Source organism: Diospyros lotus, chromosome 4 (assembly GCF_014633365.1).
Source record: "Diospyros lotus cultivar Yz01 chromosome 4, ASM1463336v1, whole genome shotgun sequence".
Taxonomy (NCBI): domain Eukaryota; kingdom Viridiplantae; phylum Streptophyta; class Magnoliopsida; order Ericales; family Ebenaceae; genus Diospyros; species Diospyros lotus.
Window position 1 is genome coordinate 26260057 of NC_068341.1, and position 18581 is coordinate 26278637.

Sequence of the window (18581 nt, forward strand, 5' to 3'; positions counted from 1 at the left end):
AATTTTTTTTTTAATATGTAATATTAAATAAAAAAATATAATTTATTAAAATATAAACAATTATTATTTAATTAATAAAAATAATATAATTTAAAATTATAATAGAGGATAAAAATATTTAAATTATGAAAAATAATATTATTGCATCAATTTAATATTTATTTAAAATTATAATTATATTATAAATCTAATAATTCTAATAAATAAGTTTGATATATTATAAATCTAAAATTAACTTTTCATTTTTATATTTTTTGGTATTTAAACAAATATTAAATAAAAATATCAAAAAAATAATTTAATACATAACAAATAAAAAAAATAAGAAAAATAATATTAGGGACTCAAATTGTTTAATGAAGTTTAATTTATATGTATTTAATATCGATTCAAAATATATAAAAAAAAATATCAATTTTATTTTTCAAATCCTAATTAAGTTGATTATTGAATGAATATATTAAACATAGTGTGCACTTATTTAATGAATAGTTTTCAAATTAGTCAATATACTTTATAATAGTTCAATAATAAATTATTTTACTTTTAGAATTAACTAAGAATCTAATTTTGAGTTAGTATCTAAATTACGACTTAAATTTCATAGTGTGTTGCAAGAGTTATTATTTCTATAAAAACGCTCGTATTTTGAGTTTCAACACCAATCATTCTTCTACCAACATACTCACCAAAATAAAAATGATAAAATAATTAAATAAATCATACATAAGCCCGCAAACTTCTAAAGAAAGAGTTTGCACTGTCAATTGTCATCGGCCACCGTAGCCGACCATTTTTTACGATCAGAGGCAAGCACTCGGCACCCTTACCCCCATCGACCAATATACCAATAAATCAACAAAATCCAATGATCGGATTTCTGTATACCTATGTTTAAACTTCCGCCTAAACAACCAAATCCCACATATATGTGTATATATATATATCATGGATATATATTGAAAAAAATATGCTGATGAAACTGAAAGACTTACCTACTTCTACTTGTACATCGAGTTCACTTTCACACTGAAAACATTGTCGGATTCGACCTGGTCTGCCTGTCTTATATATATATATATATTTTTTTAATATAGATATATGTATATATATATCTATTTTTTAATATAGATATTATTATTATTATTATTATTATTTAGATTAGGATTTTCTCTCGTCTCTTCCATCTTTAAATTTGTCTAAAAAAATTTCATCTAAAAAATCTGTGTCTAAACTGTTATTTTATTGTAGTGTCATTTTGTCACAATAAGTATGTTGTCAGAATTTTCATACCTATTGTGACAAATTAGTTTATCAGAACAAGGCTAAATTCTTATACTAAAGGTGTACATAATCTTAGGAGTTAAATTGAATATATCTTTAACCTATCATACATCCTTAAATAAATAAACAATCCTTAGATTTCTCATAAAAAAAATATGATAAATCGATTATAAATTGACACATAGACTATTTCTTTTAATTAGCATAAAATATTAATCTTAAAGCATAATGAATCACATGCCTATATTCATGAGATGAATATAATAGATATGAATAAATGTTAGTTGAACATCTACTAAATATGACACGAGTCGCATAGGTAGCACTATTTTTTTTTTTTGTTGATTCCTTTAAGAAAATTAATATTTATATATTTATTATTGCATATCTATAATTTTATTATTTCATATTTTTTTGAATTGATAACCATTTTTTTAATTATTTAATCATCTTAAGTTGTAGATTGATTAACTTTTAATTTAATCCTCATTGTACGTCCTTCAAATTTAAAATGTAGTGTATGTTTAGTATATATTTTATTTATAGGGTTTTATAATATTAAAATGTAGTATTTATATTATTAATATTACTAATTAATAATATAAAATGTGTGTTTTATATGTTTTATAAAATTTTATATTTAGTTTACATTTTCTAATATACTTTTCATTAAATTTTTTATTTTATTATTTATATATTTAAATAAACTTTCAATAGACTTTAAATTAAATAATTATATTTAATTTCCAATTAAAAACAAATTTTGAGACGGAAATAAATCCGTCTCAAAATTCGTCTCAAATTTGAGGCGATTTTTGGGACGGATTTTTATCGTCTCAAATTTGACACAAAATAAATCTGTCTCAAAATCCGTCTCAAATTTGAGACGGATTTTGAGACGGATTTATTTACATTTCCGTCTCAAATTACAAACGGATTTACAGACGGAAAAAAATCCGTCTGAAATTAGAGACTGAAATAAATCCGTCTCAAAATCCGTCTCTAATTTGAGATAGATTTATTTCCGTCACTAAATCCGTCTCTATTTTGAGACGGATTTTTTTCCGTCTCAAAATCCGTCTCAAAATGATTCAGTATCTAAATCCGTCTCGAAATCCGTCTCTAATTTGAGATAGATTTCTTTCCGTCTCTAAATCCGTCTCTATTTAGAGACGATTTTTTCCCGTCTCAAAATCCGTCTCTAATTTGAGACGGAAAAAATCCGTCTCAAAATTATTCAGTCTCTAAATCCGTCTCTAAATCCGTCTCTAATTTAAGACGAAAAAATCCGTCTCAAAAATCCGTCTCTAAACGCAGGTTTTCTTGTAGTGGTACACCAGACCAAAACCACCCTAGCATGCATACACACAAAAAAAAAAGAACAACGGAAGCAAAGCTAAACACACGCATGCACTACGGGTACCCCGCTATCACAGCGGTCACAAGATAAATAATAAATACAGACTCCTGTGCCGACATACACGAGACTCGAGGAAAGACCTGGCACAGTAAGAATAATAGAGTAAATTCTACTCAGACTTCAGAGTTGACCGAGACAAACGGGACTGCCTGTACACTATATCGACTCTATCGCTAAGAGATGACTCCCTTGCCATGGCCCACGCTGCCACTACCTAGAATGATGGAAAAACAAGGTGAGTCGAGAGACTCAGCAAGCATAAAGAAAGGAAAGACTGGAGGCTACACAAAACCAGAAATCAAAATCTCTCCCCAGAATAAACCCCCAGGCACACACAAGCCATGAGACGCTACAACACAATAGCATAGCAAAATAAAAACACATACTGATCTTTGGGGCCCACACAAGATACTTGGCACCCAAGTCTCATACCAACCTGCCACTGCCCTGAAAGGCAACATGTATCTCCAACAAACCTGTGCGCGCTGTCCCGGGTTGGTACTCCCATCACCCGTCCATGTCGGTACTCCCGACACCCGAGCCATAGGCTCCATCGGAACGGTACTCCCGTCCGAGAACTAATAACTACCAGTAGCCATGCAATGCACATAAAAATGCAATGGCATAGTGAGCATCAACGTGATGCACCGGTGCCCATACATTCAAGCATCAGGCCATGCTCCGCCCACATAGTAAACCACACACGATGCATATGCCCGTGCCGGATGCAACCTGACCAAGCTAAAATGTCCGTGTCCAAGCATACTCAATAAATGAATATCCCAACATGCAACCCGTACCCATGTGCATATCAAATTATGAAAATCAATATAATAAATCTAAACGTGCAGTAAACTATAACTTAGTAGAGCTAGTCAGTAGTGCCCGGCACCGATCAAAGGCCAGTGACAAGGAGTGTCCACCCGACGGTCCACTTCAGGGCCGTACAATAATTTACCCCAGCATCACCAACATTTGACCCCTGCCCTACTGCTCGATAGCTCTAACCGAACCATAAATAAATCCGAGAAAAACTGTAAATAAACCCACACGTCTAGGAACCTAGTTCCCAGGCTGGGTCAACATCATTCCCAAAAGGAGCAGGGGCGGTACAAACCCCCATAGGCTCACAACGAATAAAATTCTAGAAGTCTCGGATTTAATTTAAATTAAAACAAATGAATAATAATTCAACCAATAAAGTTAGGTGCCGAATTAAAGTAAGGGAGATGATAAATTATGAGGAATCACGGGGTCTTTTACGGGAATTGAAGAACACGGGGAGAGGGTTAAGAACTTGCCTTTACACGACCGTTTCTTCTCTTTCTTGCACTCCCGCTGTAAAATAAAACGTTTTAATAGCAATTAATAAAACCATGACTCGCATTAATTAAATCTAACCGTGTAATATAAATAATTTAACTGTTTAAAATCATATGTAGGCGCACCACAAACAAAATCTCAATAAATCTCATATTTATTTAAAATTAAATAACGCCAATAATATCCTTCATTTATATATATAATTACTACGCGGAACCGAAACGAATTAAGGGAAAGCGAAGGGTTCACAAAATGTAAATAAATCGTAAGGGTAGAGGGAGCTTGCTTCTATTTAGTTGTTTACAGTATTTCCCCGCTTAAACACCACCAAATTAATACACGCTGCAAATAGAATAACTCCCAAAATTAATAAAATTAGACCCAAAATAAAATTCTAAACTCGTAAAATTTATAATTTAAACATAACATGCTTCTACTAATTTTTACCCACGTACCTGATCACTTTCCATGCCGAAATAATTCCAAAATTCTATTATTTTTCCCTTATTTTTTCCTTTTCCTTTTTTTTCTTATTTTCTTCTTTTTCTTCTTCTTCTTCTTCTTCTCCGCCCCTGCTCCTGCGCGTCCTGCTTCTCTTCTCCCTTCATTTCCTCATTCTTCTTCTTCTTCCTTTCTTCTTCTCCTTCTTCTTCCTTTCTTCCCCGCGCCGCCTCCCCTGCGCCTGCCCGCGTCGCTGCCATGGCCGATGGCTACTCTAGCCGGTGCCTCAGCCAGCGCCGCCCTCACCGCTCGCCTCTGCCCAGCCACCGATTGCCACTGCGCCTGTTGCTGCCGCTGCTCCGCCTTCGCCACCGCTGTTGGTTGCTCGGCTACCATGGCCGAGCTTCACTCGGAGCTTCCATGGCTGCCACCTCCCTCTCTCATTCGTTCCATCTTTCTTTCTCACTCTCTCAATCTCGATCTCTCCCTCTCGATTTCTCCCGAGCCCTCATCCCTCTCTCTTTCTCTCTCGCGATTTCTCCTTCTCGGCCAGAAGCTTCAAGAAGCTTCAATGAGAGACACAAAAATATCAAAAAATTTTTGATGCTTAGCACACGCGCACCGCCTCTCAATTAATTAATTTAAATTAAATTAGATAAATTTAATTTATACTTTTATTATTTTTGGGATATTACATCCCAACCACCCAGACTACCCGAATGGGAGCGCCTACGGAAAGAGAAAGAATGAAACATGAGAAAAGAACTACCCTGGCATGCATACACAAGAATTACGACAACGGAAGCAAAGCTATACACATGCATGCGTTATGGGTACTCCGTTAGCATAGCGGTCACATGATAAATAAACACAAACAAACTCTTGTACCAATATACATGAGACACGAGAAATGACCTGACACAGTCATAAATAATAGAGTAACTCCTACTCAAACATCAGAGTTGACGAGGATTGATAGGACTGCCAGTACACCATACCGACTCTACTGCTAGATGCTGACTCCATATCATTTGATCCACCCTGCCACTACCTGGAATGATGGAAAGTAAAGTGAGTCGAGAGACTAAACAAGCATAAAGAAAGAAAGGTTGAAAGCTGAACATATCCAATAAACTCTCCCCAAAACATCAACCCCCAAGTGCACACAAGCCATGAGACGCCAAACACAATATAAAAGCGTAAATAAAAGCACGTATCCGTTATTAGGGCCCACAAAAGATATATGGCACCCAAGTCCCATATCAACCTACCGCTGCCTTGAAAGGCAACATATATCTCCACAAACCTGTGTGCGGCGTCCCGGGTCGATGCTCCTGTTACCTGTGTGCTCGTATCGGTCTTCTCGACACTCGAGCTGTAGAATAATCGAGCCATAGGCTCCCTCAGAACGATCCTCCCGTCTGAGAATTGTGAACTGTCGATAACCAAACAATGCACATAAAAATGCAATGGCATAGTGAGCATCAACGTGATACACTGGCGCCCATACATCCTGGCATCAGGCCATGCTCCGTCCACATAGTAAACCACACGTAATGCATATGCCTGTGCTAGATGCAATCTAACCATGCTAGAATGTCCGTGTCCAAGCATACTCAATAAATGAATATCCTAACATGCATCCCATACCTATGTGCATATCAAGCCATGAACAGTAATATAATATAACATATCGAATCATGCAGTAAATCACACAATAATAGAGCTAATCAACAGTGTTTGGTACCGGTCAATGGTCAGTAACTAAGAGTGTCCACCCGAAGGTCTACTTTAGGGTCGTACAAAAGTCTACCCCAACGTCACTAAACAGCTGACCCCTGCCCTACTGTTCGACAGAGTCGGTCTTGAGTTTTCGGAGGCCCAGGGCAAATTTTTTTAAGTGTGCCCTTTCATACAAATTAAATAAAAAAATAAAAATTATCAACTAATTAATTTTATTAAAATTATAAGAATTTACAAAAGATAAAGAAGAATTTGGGGCCTTATTAAAACCTTATTTGGGAAAAACCCAATGAAACAAAACCCCAAACGAAGGAAAAAAAGTACCCTACATTGTAAATATTGCATTAAAAAACGAAAACTACATATTTTAGTCTACATACTTCCTCCCGAGTCTGCGTAAACATTTCTTGATTTGATCAATCTTCCTTTCATCTAGGGTTGTCAAAAAATATCAAAAAACCGGTGAATCGGACCAAACCAGACCAAATCGTGCATTTTGAATTGGTTTTATGGTTTAATGGTTAGGTTTTGGTTCTAAAAAATTAAGAACCGATATATTTGGTTTGATTACTGATTTTTTTTTTTTCAAACCATGGTTCGAACCGAACCGGAACCGATATTATACTTATATATATATATATATATACATATGTATAAATAGTATCACTTCTTAGGAAACTAGTCAGATTCATGAACTCTTTTATTTCTAGACTTCTATGTGTTATTGCTATACTAAATGGTCTATATAATCTCATTTGATGAGATAGTCTATGAATTATTTTGTTCTTTTTTTACTTCAAGACTTGAAGTATTAATGAAGTTATTGGTTTATTTTAATTAACAAATTTGTTTGTAATTTCATATTTTGTGAAAATGTTTAGAACTAAATGTTAATTGGATAGAACCGAAATCAAACCAAAATCGATCATGTGTGACGGATTGGTCAGGTTTTGGTTTTATATATGTAATGGTTCGGTTACGGTTCTTATTTTTTCGAAACCGTTAAAAATGGTTCGGTTATTGGATTCTTATAAAACTAGACCAATCCAAACCGTTGACATCTCTACTTTCATCCTCCACAATTAATCAAAACAAAAACAATCATCACATGTACCAACAAAATAAAAATAGCAATGAAATTTTCTTTTGACAGGGTACAAATGTCAACTTCTTTTGTTAATTTTGTTTTTAATTTTTTATACACATATATACATAAGTTTAAAATAAAAATTTTGGGCTCCCTCAATTGTGGGCCTTGGGCTGTGGCCCTAGTAGCCCTGGCCCAGGGCCGGCTCTACTGCTTGATAGCTCTAACCGACCCACACCTGAGAAATTCATAATTCAACCTGTACATCTAGGAACCTACTTCCCAAGTTAGGTTCAGCATCATTCTGAAAGGAATGGGGGCGGTACAAACCCTCGTAGGCACACAACAAATAAAATTCTAGAAGTCCCAGATTTAATTCAAATTAAACTCAATTAATAACATCTCAACAAGTAAAACTAGACGCCGAATTAGCGTAAGAGAAAGGATAAAATGTGAGAAAAAACGGAGACTCTCACGGGAATTAAATAACATGAGGAGAGGGTTATGACCTTGCCTTTATACGACCGTTTCTTACATTTCTTACACTCTCGCTACGAAGTAAAATATTTCCTAATAATAAATAAAATCATAGCTTCCATTAACTAAATTTAACCGTGTAATATAAATAATTTAGCTATATAAAATTCTTAAATATATAATGCTTCTAATATTTTTTATACACGTAGGCACACCGCAAATAAAACCGCAACGAGTTTCATATTTAATTTAAATTAAATCATGCTAATAAAATCCTCATTTCATATAATTAATACGCGAAATCGAAAAGAATTAAAGGAAGACTTGTGGTTCATAAAATGAAAGGAGATCGCAAAGGTAGAAGAGAATTTGCTTTTATTTAGCTGTTTACAACGTTTTTACGCCCATACGCCAACAAAATACTACACGTTACAAATTAACATAAACTACCAAAATTAATAAAATCGGATTCAAAATAAAATTTCAACCGTATAAAATATTTAACACATATTACTCTACTTACCTGACTAATTAAACCACAATTAAACTGAGTTTAATCCATAATTATTTCCCAAATTTCCCTATTTTCTTCACCTCTACGCGCCATCTTCTTCTTATTTTCCTTGCTGCTCGCCGCTCAAAATGAGTCCCGAAGCTGCGAAATCGGCATTTAAAAAGGAGGTGAAACAGGCCACCAAAAGCTGCCACGTCGTTTTGGGGCTGGTTTTGCTGAAAAATCAATCATTTTCCTCCCCAGTGCATGGAGCCTCCAAGGATCGAACTCGCGTCCAGCCCCTGGGTCCTTCGCGCGCGTGCCACATGCGTGGCCTGCTCTCCTTAATGTATAAACACACCCGATTAATTTTAAAGAGGCTTCACGGCCATTCTCGAAAATTGCATTTATACTCTCAACTTTCAAAAACTTCCACATACACCCTAACTTCTATTTTCTCTTATTCTATTAACACCCCAAATTTTCATAAATTTCACTAAATTAATTTATTTTACTATTTTCATAAATACTCCCAAATAATTTAATTAATTACCCTTAATTTCTTATTTTTTCAAAACAACAAAAATTATTATTTATCTCCAAATAATTTAATATTTTCTTTAAACTCACAAATAATCGTAAATTAATAACTATCAATTATTCTTGATTAAATTAATAATTATTAATTATTTCTAAATTATCAAGATATTACAATAAACAACAGTGATTGTTCATGACCATAATAGTGACAATAAAATTAAAGGCATCTTCTTTCTCTCTCTCTTTGACTTTTTTTTTTTTCGCTCTCTCTTTTGCCTTTTTTTTTTTTTTAACCTAGACATGATTTTATTCTCTGATTTATTCTTCTTTTCCATTTATCTTTTAATGTTTTCTTATTCTCTTCTTCAAATTCAAAGTACATTACAGATAATCAATTCTAATTATTTTCGTAAAATTACCGAAGCTACATTAAAAATAAAAATTGAATTTATAATGTTTAAAGATTTATAAATAATATTTTGAAAATTTTCTACTATTAAGATGTCATAGACAATAATAAAGTTTTATTACGGGTTCATAATTAATAATATTTTTAATCAAGAAAAATACTCAATAATTGAAAAAAGTGTATAAATTTGAAGACAAGAGACGGACATTGAAATGTGAATGTAGTAAATTACCCACTAATTATTGCATTACAACCTGGAAAGCCACAAACTTTGACTTTCTAAGAATACTTTTAGGTAATATTTGTATAGAAAATATTTTAATTTTTTGTTATTTTAATATATTTATTAAATTTATTTAATAATTTTTTTTAAAAAATTACATAATTTTTTATTTATTATTTTTTAAATATATTCATCTCTTTTCGAGAGATAAGTGTATTTTAGATCTTATAGATAAAAATAATTAATATATATATTTTTTAGTTTATTTTAAAAAATTTAATAAATAATTTAATAAACATTTTAAAATATTTTTTAACTTTATTTTGAGAATTTTATATTTTAATTTTATAATAATTATTTTAACAAATCTTACCATATTGTTTATTTTTATTCTCCTCGAAGACTGGTTGGCGGGTCTTCGGGAATCCCCATTCCACCCCCCCCTAAATTCTGCAAGTAGACTGTACGTGATGTGATATTCAGTATAATTTTTTTTAAAAGTATCGTCGGGGCAGTGAGTAAGTTGGCAATTGTGGGATTTTTACTTTTCTCCCATCGTCCTACCTTAATAATTTCGCTCCTGCAGGTGCAATTAATGCGCCTGCAGCCTTGTCCCCTTCCTAGTTCACAGCACACATTGCACGCAAAGCAATCGTATTGGAACCGCAAGGGCAGGCCCACCGCCAATGCCATTTTCCCAATGCCATTTATTTGCAGTCCACAGCGCGGTCGATGCGAAGGCAGTTTGTTTGGCAGTTGAACAATGGCTTCCACCAACACCCAATTGCAGGACGGAGCTTCTCCCTCTTCTGGGTCTAGTTCCTGGAAATACGATGTCTTCTTGAACTTCAGAGGCGTAGACACCCGAAACGACTTCATTGACCATCTCTATTCGGCTCTCCATGAGAGGGGCATTTTCACGTTCAAGGATGATCAGAAGCTCGAGAGAGGTGAATCGATTTCTCCAGCGCTCCTGAAAGCCATCAAAGAGTCGAGACTTGCCGTGGTTGTTTTCTCCGAGAACTACGCTTCTTCCAAGTGGTGCTTGGAGGAACTCGTTAACATCCTCGAGTGCCAGAAGACGAGGGCACTCACCGTTTTACCAGTGTTCTATAAGGTAGATCCCTCGGATTTACGAAAACAAAGGAGGAGCGTTGGAGAAGCATTCGCCAAACACGAGCGAGATTCCAGCGTAGAGGAGGAGAAGCAGAAAGTGCAGAGATGGAGGAATGCTTTATCGGAAGCCGCCAACATTTCTGGGTGGGATACAAAAACGCACAGGTAACAACTATCTCTCAACAAGTCAAACTTTTTTTAAAATATTAATTAACTCTATATTTGTATATCTAATATTTTATATATTATACTTATAAGAAAACATAAATAAATAGAATCGTAATATGTGTTATCGTGTTTAATTAATTCCTTGTTAAAATAGTTAAATTTTAATCCAAAAATTGTCAAAATAGTTATACTTTTTAATGAATTTAGCTTAGTACATACATATTATACATATTGGATTTGGTAATATCTAAGTGAAATTCAATTATAAATGGATCTTTTGCATTTGGCCCCTGTTAGATCTATATTAGACGGGGAATCTAACTGCCAGGTGGTTGCTATTGCAGCTTCAATTTTTGGCCTCAATTCCCCAACAGAGGAGTCCCTTCTGATTTAGCATTTTTAATTTGACAGTTCTTTCGTAATTGCTGGAAGTTGGACTTTTTATGGATATTAATATGCAATATTAATTCATTACAATGTGTTACTTCTGCTGCAATTATCTCACGTTAAAAAAAGAAAAGTAAAAATAAATGTAAAATTGAACCAAAAGAATTGGATTATGAATAGGTTCATATTTTCTGAATCAATTTATTTTTGGGTCGCCTAGCTACGATGCCTCCGCGTAAATTTTGATAAAAATATAATCATATATTTTGTGATTATGGGCATTATATTATGATTGAGAATATCTTAACTACGATCTGTCTTGGAGTTCTTAAACACATCTAATTGGCAGGCCTGAAACAGAGCTTGTTCGAGACATTGCCATTGATATTCTAAATAGACTGGGATATAATGGTTTAAGCGGTCTTGAAGATGTTGTTGGATTGCATCCTCGTATGGAAAAAGTGATGTCACTATTAAAAATGGGGTCGAATTTGGATGATCCAAGTATAGTAGGGATATGTGGAATGGGTGGTTTAGGAAAGACTACTATTGCCATGGCTGTTTATCTCCGGATTCGTTCTCGGTTTGTTGGTAGCAGCTACCTTGCAAATGTTAGAGAAACTTGTGAGAAACATGGTTTGGAGTCCTTGCAAAAATCTCTTATTCATGATATCTGCTCGGTCTCAGACACTGATAAAAAAATAAGAAATATTGATTTGTCAGGGGAAATACGGAATGCGGTAAGGAATAAGAGGGTTCTTCTAGTCCTGGATGATGTGGACCATTCAGATCAGATGAATGCCCTTGCTGGAACACTTGATTGGTTTGGTCCAGGAAGCAAAATTATAATAACGACCAGAAACAGTCATTTACTAGCCCGATATGGTCCAAGAAGTCATGTCTACAATGTTGAGGGACTAAATCACAAGGAAGCTTTTAAGCTATTTTGTCATAAAGCATTCTGGAACCACCAACCAACACAGGGTTATGAGGGACTCGCAAACAGTATGGTTCGTTACGCTGGAGGAGTTCCATTAGCTCTCAAAGTTTTGGGCTCTTTTCTCATTGGCAGAAGTATAATTGAATGGCAAAGGGCGTTAGATAGATTAGGGCAACAACCTATTTTGGATATTCAAAAAGTGCTCAAATTAAGCTATGACGATCTAGCCCATGAAGAGATGGAAATTTTTCTTGACATTGCGTGCTTCTTTAAACAGATGAGCTATGATTACATAGTAGAAATATTGGATGCTTGTGGTTTCCACGCTGATATTGGAATAAGGGTTCTTGAAGACAAGGCACTTGTAATGATAAGAGACAATAAGATAGATATGCATGATCTGATACAAGAAATGGGATGGCATATTGTTTTTGAAGAATCCCTAGAAAACCCTGGTGGAAGAAGCAGGTTGTGGAAGTACGAAGACATCTATCATACACTCACAAAAAAAACAGTAAGTGCAAGTGCTTTCATATGAGAATGTGTTGAATTTGTTAATTATCTTATCATTTAAGAGCCTAGGTTTGTCGGTGAGGGATATCTTTATTTTTTATATTTTTGTTTTTACTCTTAACAATATCTTCTCATGCATGCTTGGCCAAACTTCATTATGTAACTCGACCAACAAAATCTTTGTCTATTAAATTATGAGTTATCATGTCATCACAAAACTTAAACTTGTATAATATTATTTTTTGCTCCCAATAGGATAGAACATATTTAAATAGATTATTTTGCACATCATTCACTTTGTTTGTTTAAAGATAAAAGATGCGTTTCCCTTTCGTTAAGATTCAGTTTCTTATTTTTATTGCTTGGTTGTTAGGGGACAGAAGCATTGGAGGCCATGGTTTTCTATTCTCACAAAACAAAAGAGATGTCCTTAAATCCTGATACGTTTTCAATGATGAGAAAATTGCGACTACTCAAGCTTAGTAATGTTCAGCTTCCTAATGGTCTCGATTATCTCTCTAATGATTTATGCCTTCTTGATTGGCACGAATATCCTTTAAAATGCCTACCATCAAATTTTCAACCGGACAGGCTTGTCAAACTAAAAATGTCGCATAGCCGCTTGAAACAACTTTGGAATAAAAGAATGGTACGAGTAAAATAAATCCTATTGTTTTTTTTTGTCATATATGCTTTGCGTTTCTGAAATCTTATTTATCCTAATAAACTTTCTTTATTGATATCTATGGCAGTGTCTATACAGGTTGAAATATGTTGACCTCAGTTATTCACCATGCATAACCAAGATCCTAGATTTTATACAAGTAACAAATCTTGAGGAATTGATTCTTGAAGGTTGTAGGAACTTGGATGAGATCGGCCCATCCATTAAAGCGGTCAAAGGGCTTGGGCTCTTAAATTTGAGGGACTGCAAATATATTACGGTTCTGCCTACAGGTTGTTGGCTTAAATCCCTTAAAGAACTTATTCTCTCAGGTTGCTCAAAACTAAAAAATGTTTCTCAAGTCTTAGCTTGTACAAAATGCTTAATTAAGCTTGATTTGCATGCGACTCGTGTTAAGGAACTGCCAGTTGAACATCTCATGCTTACGCTCTTAAATTTGAGGGACTGCAAATATGTTGAGGTTCTTCCTACAGGTTGTTGGCTGGAATTCCCTGAAGAACTTGTTCTCTCTGGTTGCTCAAAACTCAGAAATGTTTCTCAAGTCTTACCGTATATGAAACGCTTAATTAGGCTCGATTTGCATGTGACTTGTGTAAAGGAATTACCAGTTGGACATCTCAGGCATCTTCAATTTATTAGGTTGTGGGATTGTAAAGAACTTACAAGTCTTCCAAGTGGCAACTATTGGTTGAAACGTCTTGCAAGTCTTTCAAGCGGCAACAACACCACTGTTCTCATCATCCCTAATTCCAAAAGAATGTCAAGATCTCATGGGAGAAATATACTCGAAGAATCCCCCTCATCATCCCTAATTCCAAAAGAATGTCAAGATCTCATGGGAGAAATATACCCGAAGAATTCCTGTAACGTCTCGTCAATGGATCTGAAGAATTTATTTAAATTAGTATTATATTTTGGTGAATTAAGTTTTAGTATTATTGGGATTAAGTTTGAAAAATATTTCAAGGGTGGATGATGGGGGAGAATTGTTGGAAATATTATATTTATTATTATTTTGAGAAAAGAAAATAAATTGTAAGTAAATTAACATATGTGAATATCTAAAGTTGTGTATGTTGTAAAGTTGTGTATGTTGATGAGTTAAACTTTTTGGGTTCAATGTGGGTTGAGCTAATGGATTTGGGTTTGCACCCATGATTATAATAATGTGGGTTTGTTAAAGAAAAGGACAAACGAAAATGAAAAAAGAGAAAATTATTTAAATGGGGTAAGATATTTTAGTTGTGAGTGTGTGTAAGTGAGGGCAAATGTGGAAGCGAAAAAAAAAAGAGTGATGGGGCAGTTGGGGTTGTTGCAAGTCATGCTATTCTCATTTCTTGTCTCTTTCTTCATTCTTCTCATCTTCTTCCTCTATGCTTTCTCGTTTCTTATTCTTTGTTTTATTCTTCTTTATTTTCTTTTTCTTCTTTTTTTTTTTGATGGTTTAGAAGCTCAAAGGAGGAGTTTTTTGCAATTGGTTTATTCTTTTCTTTTTTCTTCTCACAGGCAAGCAACTCCAAGGCAAGTTTTTCTTCTTTGGTTTGTCTTCAAAGGCAAATTCCTACCTTCATCATTCTTTCAAGCAAACCTCCAATATCTATCTCTTCTAAATGATGGTTGAAATGTTTCTTTTGTACTAAATGATCATGGGCTTGTTCTTATTGTAACCTTGAAAACCAATTTTGTAATTAGTGATCATTTTCTTTCAACTTCTTAAATTTTTATGAATTTTTCCTAAGATATCATTGAATTTCATTAGAAATTTTCATGGGGTTTGTTTCATCCCATTTTCATTCAAGGAATAACAAATTGGGGGTTAGGAAACCTTAGGAAGCATACCTTGGGGTTATGAAGTCTTCATTGTGTTGGCATAATTCTTGGAATAGTTGGTTATGTTTTGGGGTCGTAACAACCCTGTCAATTTTGGTCTAGAGAATGAAATTTTTTCGTTTTGAGTGGTTCGTCTTGCTCCGATTTTTGAGAGATAAATACCCTAATTTGGCTCATGATTTGGGTATGACGAGGGCCATTAATGGACTAAATGATAATGCTTTTAGATGTAATTTATTGAGAGATTAGAAGAGTTTTCTTGAACATTATTGACGCATTTTGTAATCACTAGCCAAGTAGGGTTTGTTCTCCCTACATTTCTTTGTCTAATGGGATAGGTTCTAGATGGTCGGTATTGGGTTGGTTGTGTAACTTTGCTTGTGGCTGCATTGTGTTATTATATTGCTTCGCATTATGATGTTGGGCCATGAGTTGTATTCATTAGGGGGTCATGCTTTGTATGTGTTGGGAGCGTGAGTATTGACATGACACGGTTGGCCTGTTGAGTGTTAACTTGTGTATGTTAGGCGAGTATATGCATTAGAGCATTTATTTGTGTGAATTCTTACGTGGCCGTAGCATGACCTGATGCTTGACTTATGGGGGCTTTGTCATCACATTAATACTGCAAGAGCTATTGAATTTCTTATATGTTGTATTGCATGAAGAGGTTGTGGGTAATAATGAAAAGAAAGCGTCACTTCCGTTGATATGTGATATGAGATCTTGATATATGAGCCGGTGGCTCAACGTGATGAGATTGTGAGTGCTTTGGCATATGATGGTGATAGTGATGGATATGATATCTGTGGATGTGATATGAGAGCCTTGGGCTCATGTTATTAATTTGGTAGCCTGTCTTTGGCTGCTAGCATGTTTGTATACCGGGTCTTGGACTCCAGTGTATGCATTTTATGTGGGCTCCAAGGTCTATATGTGTGCCATCCATGCATTTATGTTATGACTAGTTATACTTGAGTATCATGTTATATAACCACATGACATTGATTGTGTGTCGTTAATGTATATGAGACTGATGTGTGTTTCCATATGCGGCATGATATGCATGATGTTTAGAGAAAATCTAATCATATCCATTTTTCGTTAATTCTATATACTTGTTGAATCTTGTGACTCACCATACTTTAACATCATTACAAGTTAGGGTGAAAGAGAGGAGTTCCACGTTATTTCTAGTGGCGTTGAGATCTTTGAGAGCTTTCTTTTGTTTTGTTTTTTTTTTTTATGGAAAGGAATATCTGTTATGTTTTATTAGATCTCAAGTGCATCTTTTATGCACTACAAGAATTTTGGATTTTAGTGATAGAATATTTTTGTTGCTAAAGCCAAAATTTGTTGTTAAATTTTTTTGGCGACGAATCCGTTGTCAATTTAGAGACGGATTAGGGACGAAAATATTTTTGTCGCTAAATGTAATTTTTTAAAATTTGGTAATGAAAATTTTTGTCGCAAAATAGAGATGGATTAGCGACAAAATATTTCGTCGCAATTTTTAGCGACAAAATATTGTCAATTTTTATAATAAAAATATTTTGTCGCAACAAAAACTTTGTAATTTTTTTTTAAAATTTTTTTTAGCGATGAGTCATTATTATTAAAAATTTTTATTAATTTTTTATATATTTTTAGGGACAAAATATTCTATTGTTATTTTTTTAATTTTTTATAAAAAATAAGAATTAGTTTTAGTTATGAAAATTTTCGTTACTAAAATAAATTAAAAAAATTAATAAATGTATATATAAAAAATTAAAAAATAAATATAGTGGCAGAATATTTCGTTGTTAAAATAAATATTTTTTATTTTTTAATTATACTTAATTATTAAATTAACCTAATTAATCTAAAATAATTTTAATTCTAATATAAATTAAAATAAAAATTATATAAAAATTATAAAATTTATATTTATAATATGAAAATGAATATTCAAATAAAATACTAATAATTGTCTATTACATACTAACTGTGGCATAAAAATAATTACAAAAGCTAGTCGTCACTAATATTAAACGTGCTAGACTGGTGAATAGATTGTGGCTAAGAAGAAGAAGAAGGAAATATGCTACGAGTAAATGCAGTAAGTTATTCAATCAAAGCTCGCATTTCAGACATTCGTCGTTAAACGATGTTCAACTCCTGAGCCTGCGAGTTTATTTTCTCCATCATTTTTTGTATAATTGGATTTTCATTGAGATCAGATAAAACACTGGATGAGCTGCTGATGTCGAAGAACTTTGATAGGGATAAAGATCTTATGTTGTAAATCCTATTCTTTTGTCTCCTGTTGGCAGCCTAAATGAATATTTGGTCACAATTTGACTGATAAGGCTTCTCAGACCCCTCATTCGATTGAGTTGTCTGCTCTAGCAACTGCTAGTACATTTCTTATGACAACTTAACCAAAAAAAAAAAAAAAGAAGAATAAATGAATTACAAATATTGAAATTTATATTAAATATAAAAATAATATTATTTATAATTAAAAAAAACTTACAGCAACACTTGCAGAATGTGTCGACATACATCCTTTCTCCTTTCTCAATTTTTTTGGAATGAGTTCATTCAAAAAGTTCAATTAGCGTGTGCTCTTTTCCAAACTCGTCTAAAAACAAAAAAAAAAAAAAATGATATATAGAATTTATAAATTTAATAATAAAAGATTATAAATATTAACAAATTAAATAAATTAAACTTCTCATCATTTATCTCTTATGCTTTGCTAAGGATATGGAGCCTCCAGTATGGCGGGAAGGACCAACACCAGGGCCACCATTCTTACTCAAGTGGTTCAATGATGATTGTTCAGACTGTTTCTTAAAAGTTTTATCTTGTTCCCATTTTTGCGTCCAACAATTCCAAACATCATTTGGCACAAAGATAGGTTTTTTTATTGGCATGCCACTCATGAATGTTGTTGATGTATCGCTTAGCTACTTTTTATGCCCATTCTTTCCTCACCAATGCATTAATTGCGAAATCCCATTGAAAAGTTTTCTGTCAAAAAAAAGATTAAATAGCTAAAATATTTCTACATTGATAATTAATAAAAAAATATATTATTAATTTAAATTTAATATTGAAAATTCATTCCAGTACAAGCCTTCATCTCCAAAGGCACTTCTTTCCAAATGTGACCCTTCTTATGAAAACGTTTTTTGAAGATTGTCGATATAATATAAGAGATGTTAACTTTACGATAAAAAATGCTCATGTATGCAAATAATAATAATAATTAATATAGAAAATAACAAATGTCATAATGTAAAAAAAAATAAAAATAAAGATGATGTAAAAAAAAAAGGGCTATTAGCACAAAAAAGCCAAACGCTTTCGGGTTTTAGCAATTTTATCCAATGCTTTCAATTTTGGCAAGAAGAACCCAATTTTTGAAATTAATTGCAATTTTAACCAATGCTGAAGTCAATTTTGATCGGTGTGTGGCTTTGCCCAGGTGGTATGCCACTTGGCATTTAATTTA

The 18581-nt window shown here is 33.4% G+C and overlaps 1 protein-coding gene across 1 annotated transcript; it reads left to right on the top strand.

Annotated features, from left to right (window-relative positions):
• The first annotated feature begins 10127 nt into the window (after positions 1 to 10127).
• LOC127798818 (disease resistance protein RPV1-like) lies at positions 10128 to 14537 on the top strand. The gene is made up of 4 exons (XM_052332435.1): positions 10128 to 10721; positions 11461 to 12565; positions 12938 to 13213; positions 13317 to 14537. Exons 1-4 carry the CDS (start codon positions 10204 to 10206, stop codon positions 14223 to 14225), a joined length of 2808 nt encoding a protein of 935 aa, XP_052188395.1. The 5' UTR covers positions 10128 to 10203; the 3' UTR covers positions 14226 to 14537.
• The last annotated feature ends 4044 nt before the right edge of the window (positions 14538 to 18581 follow it).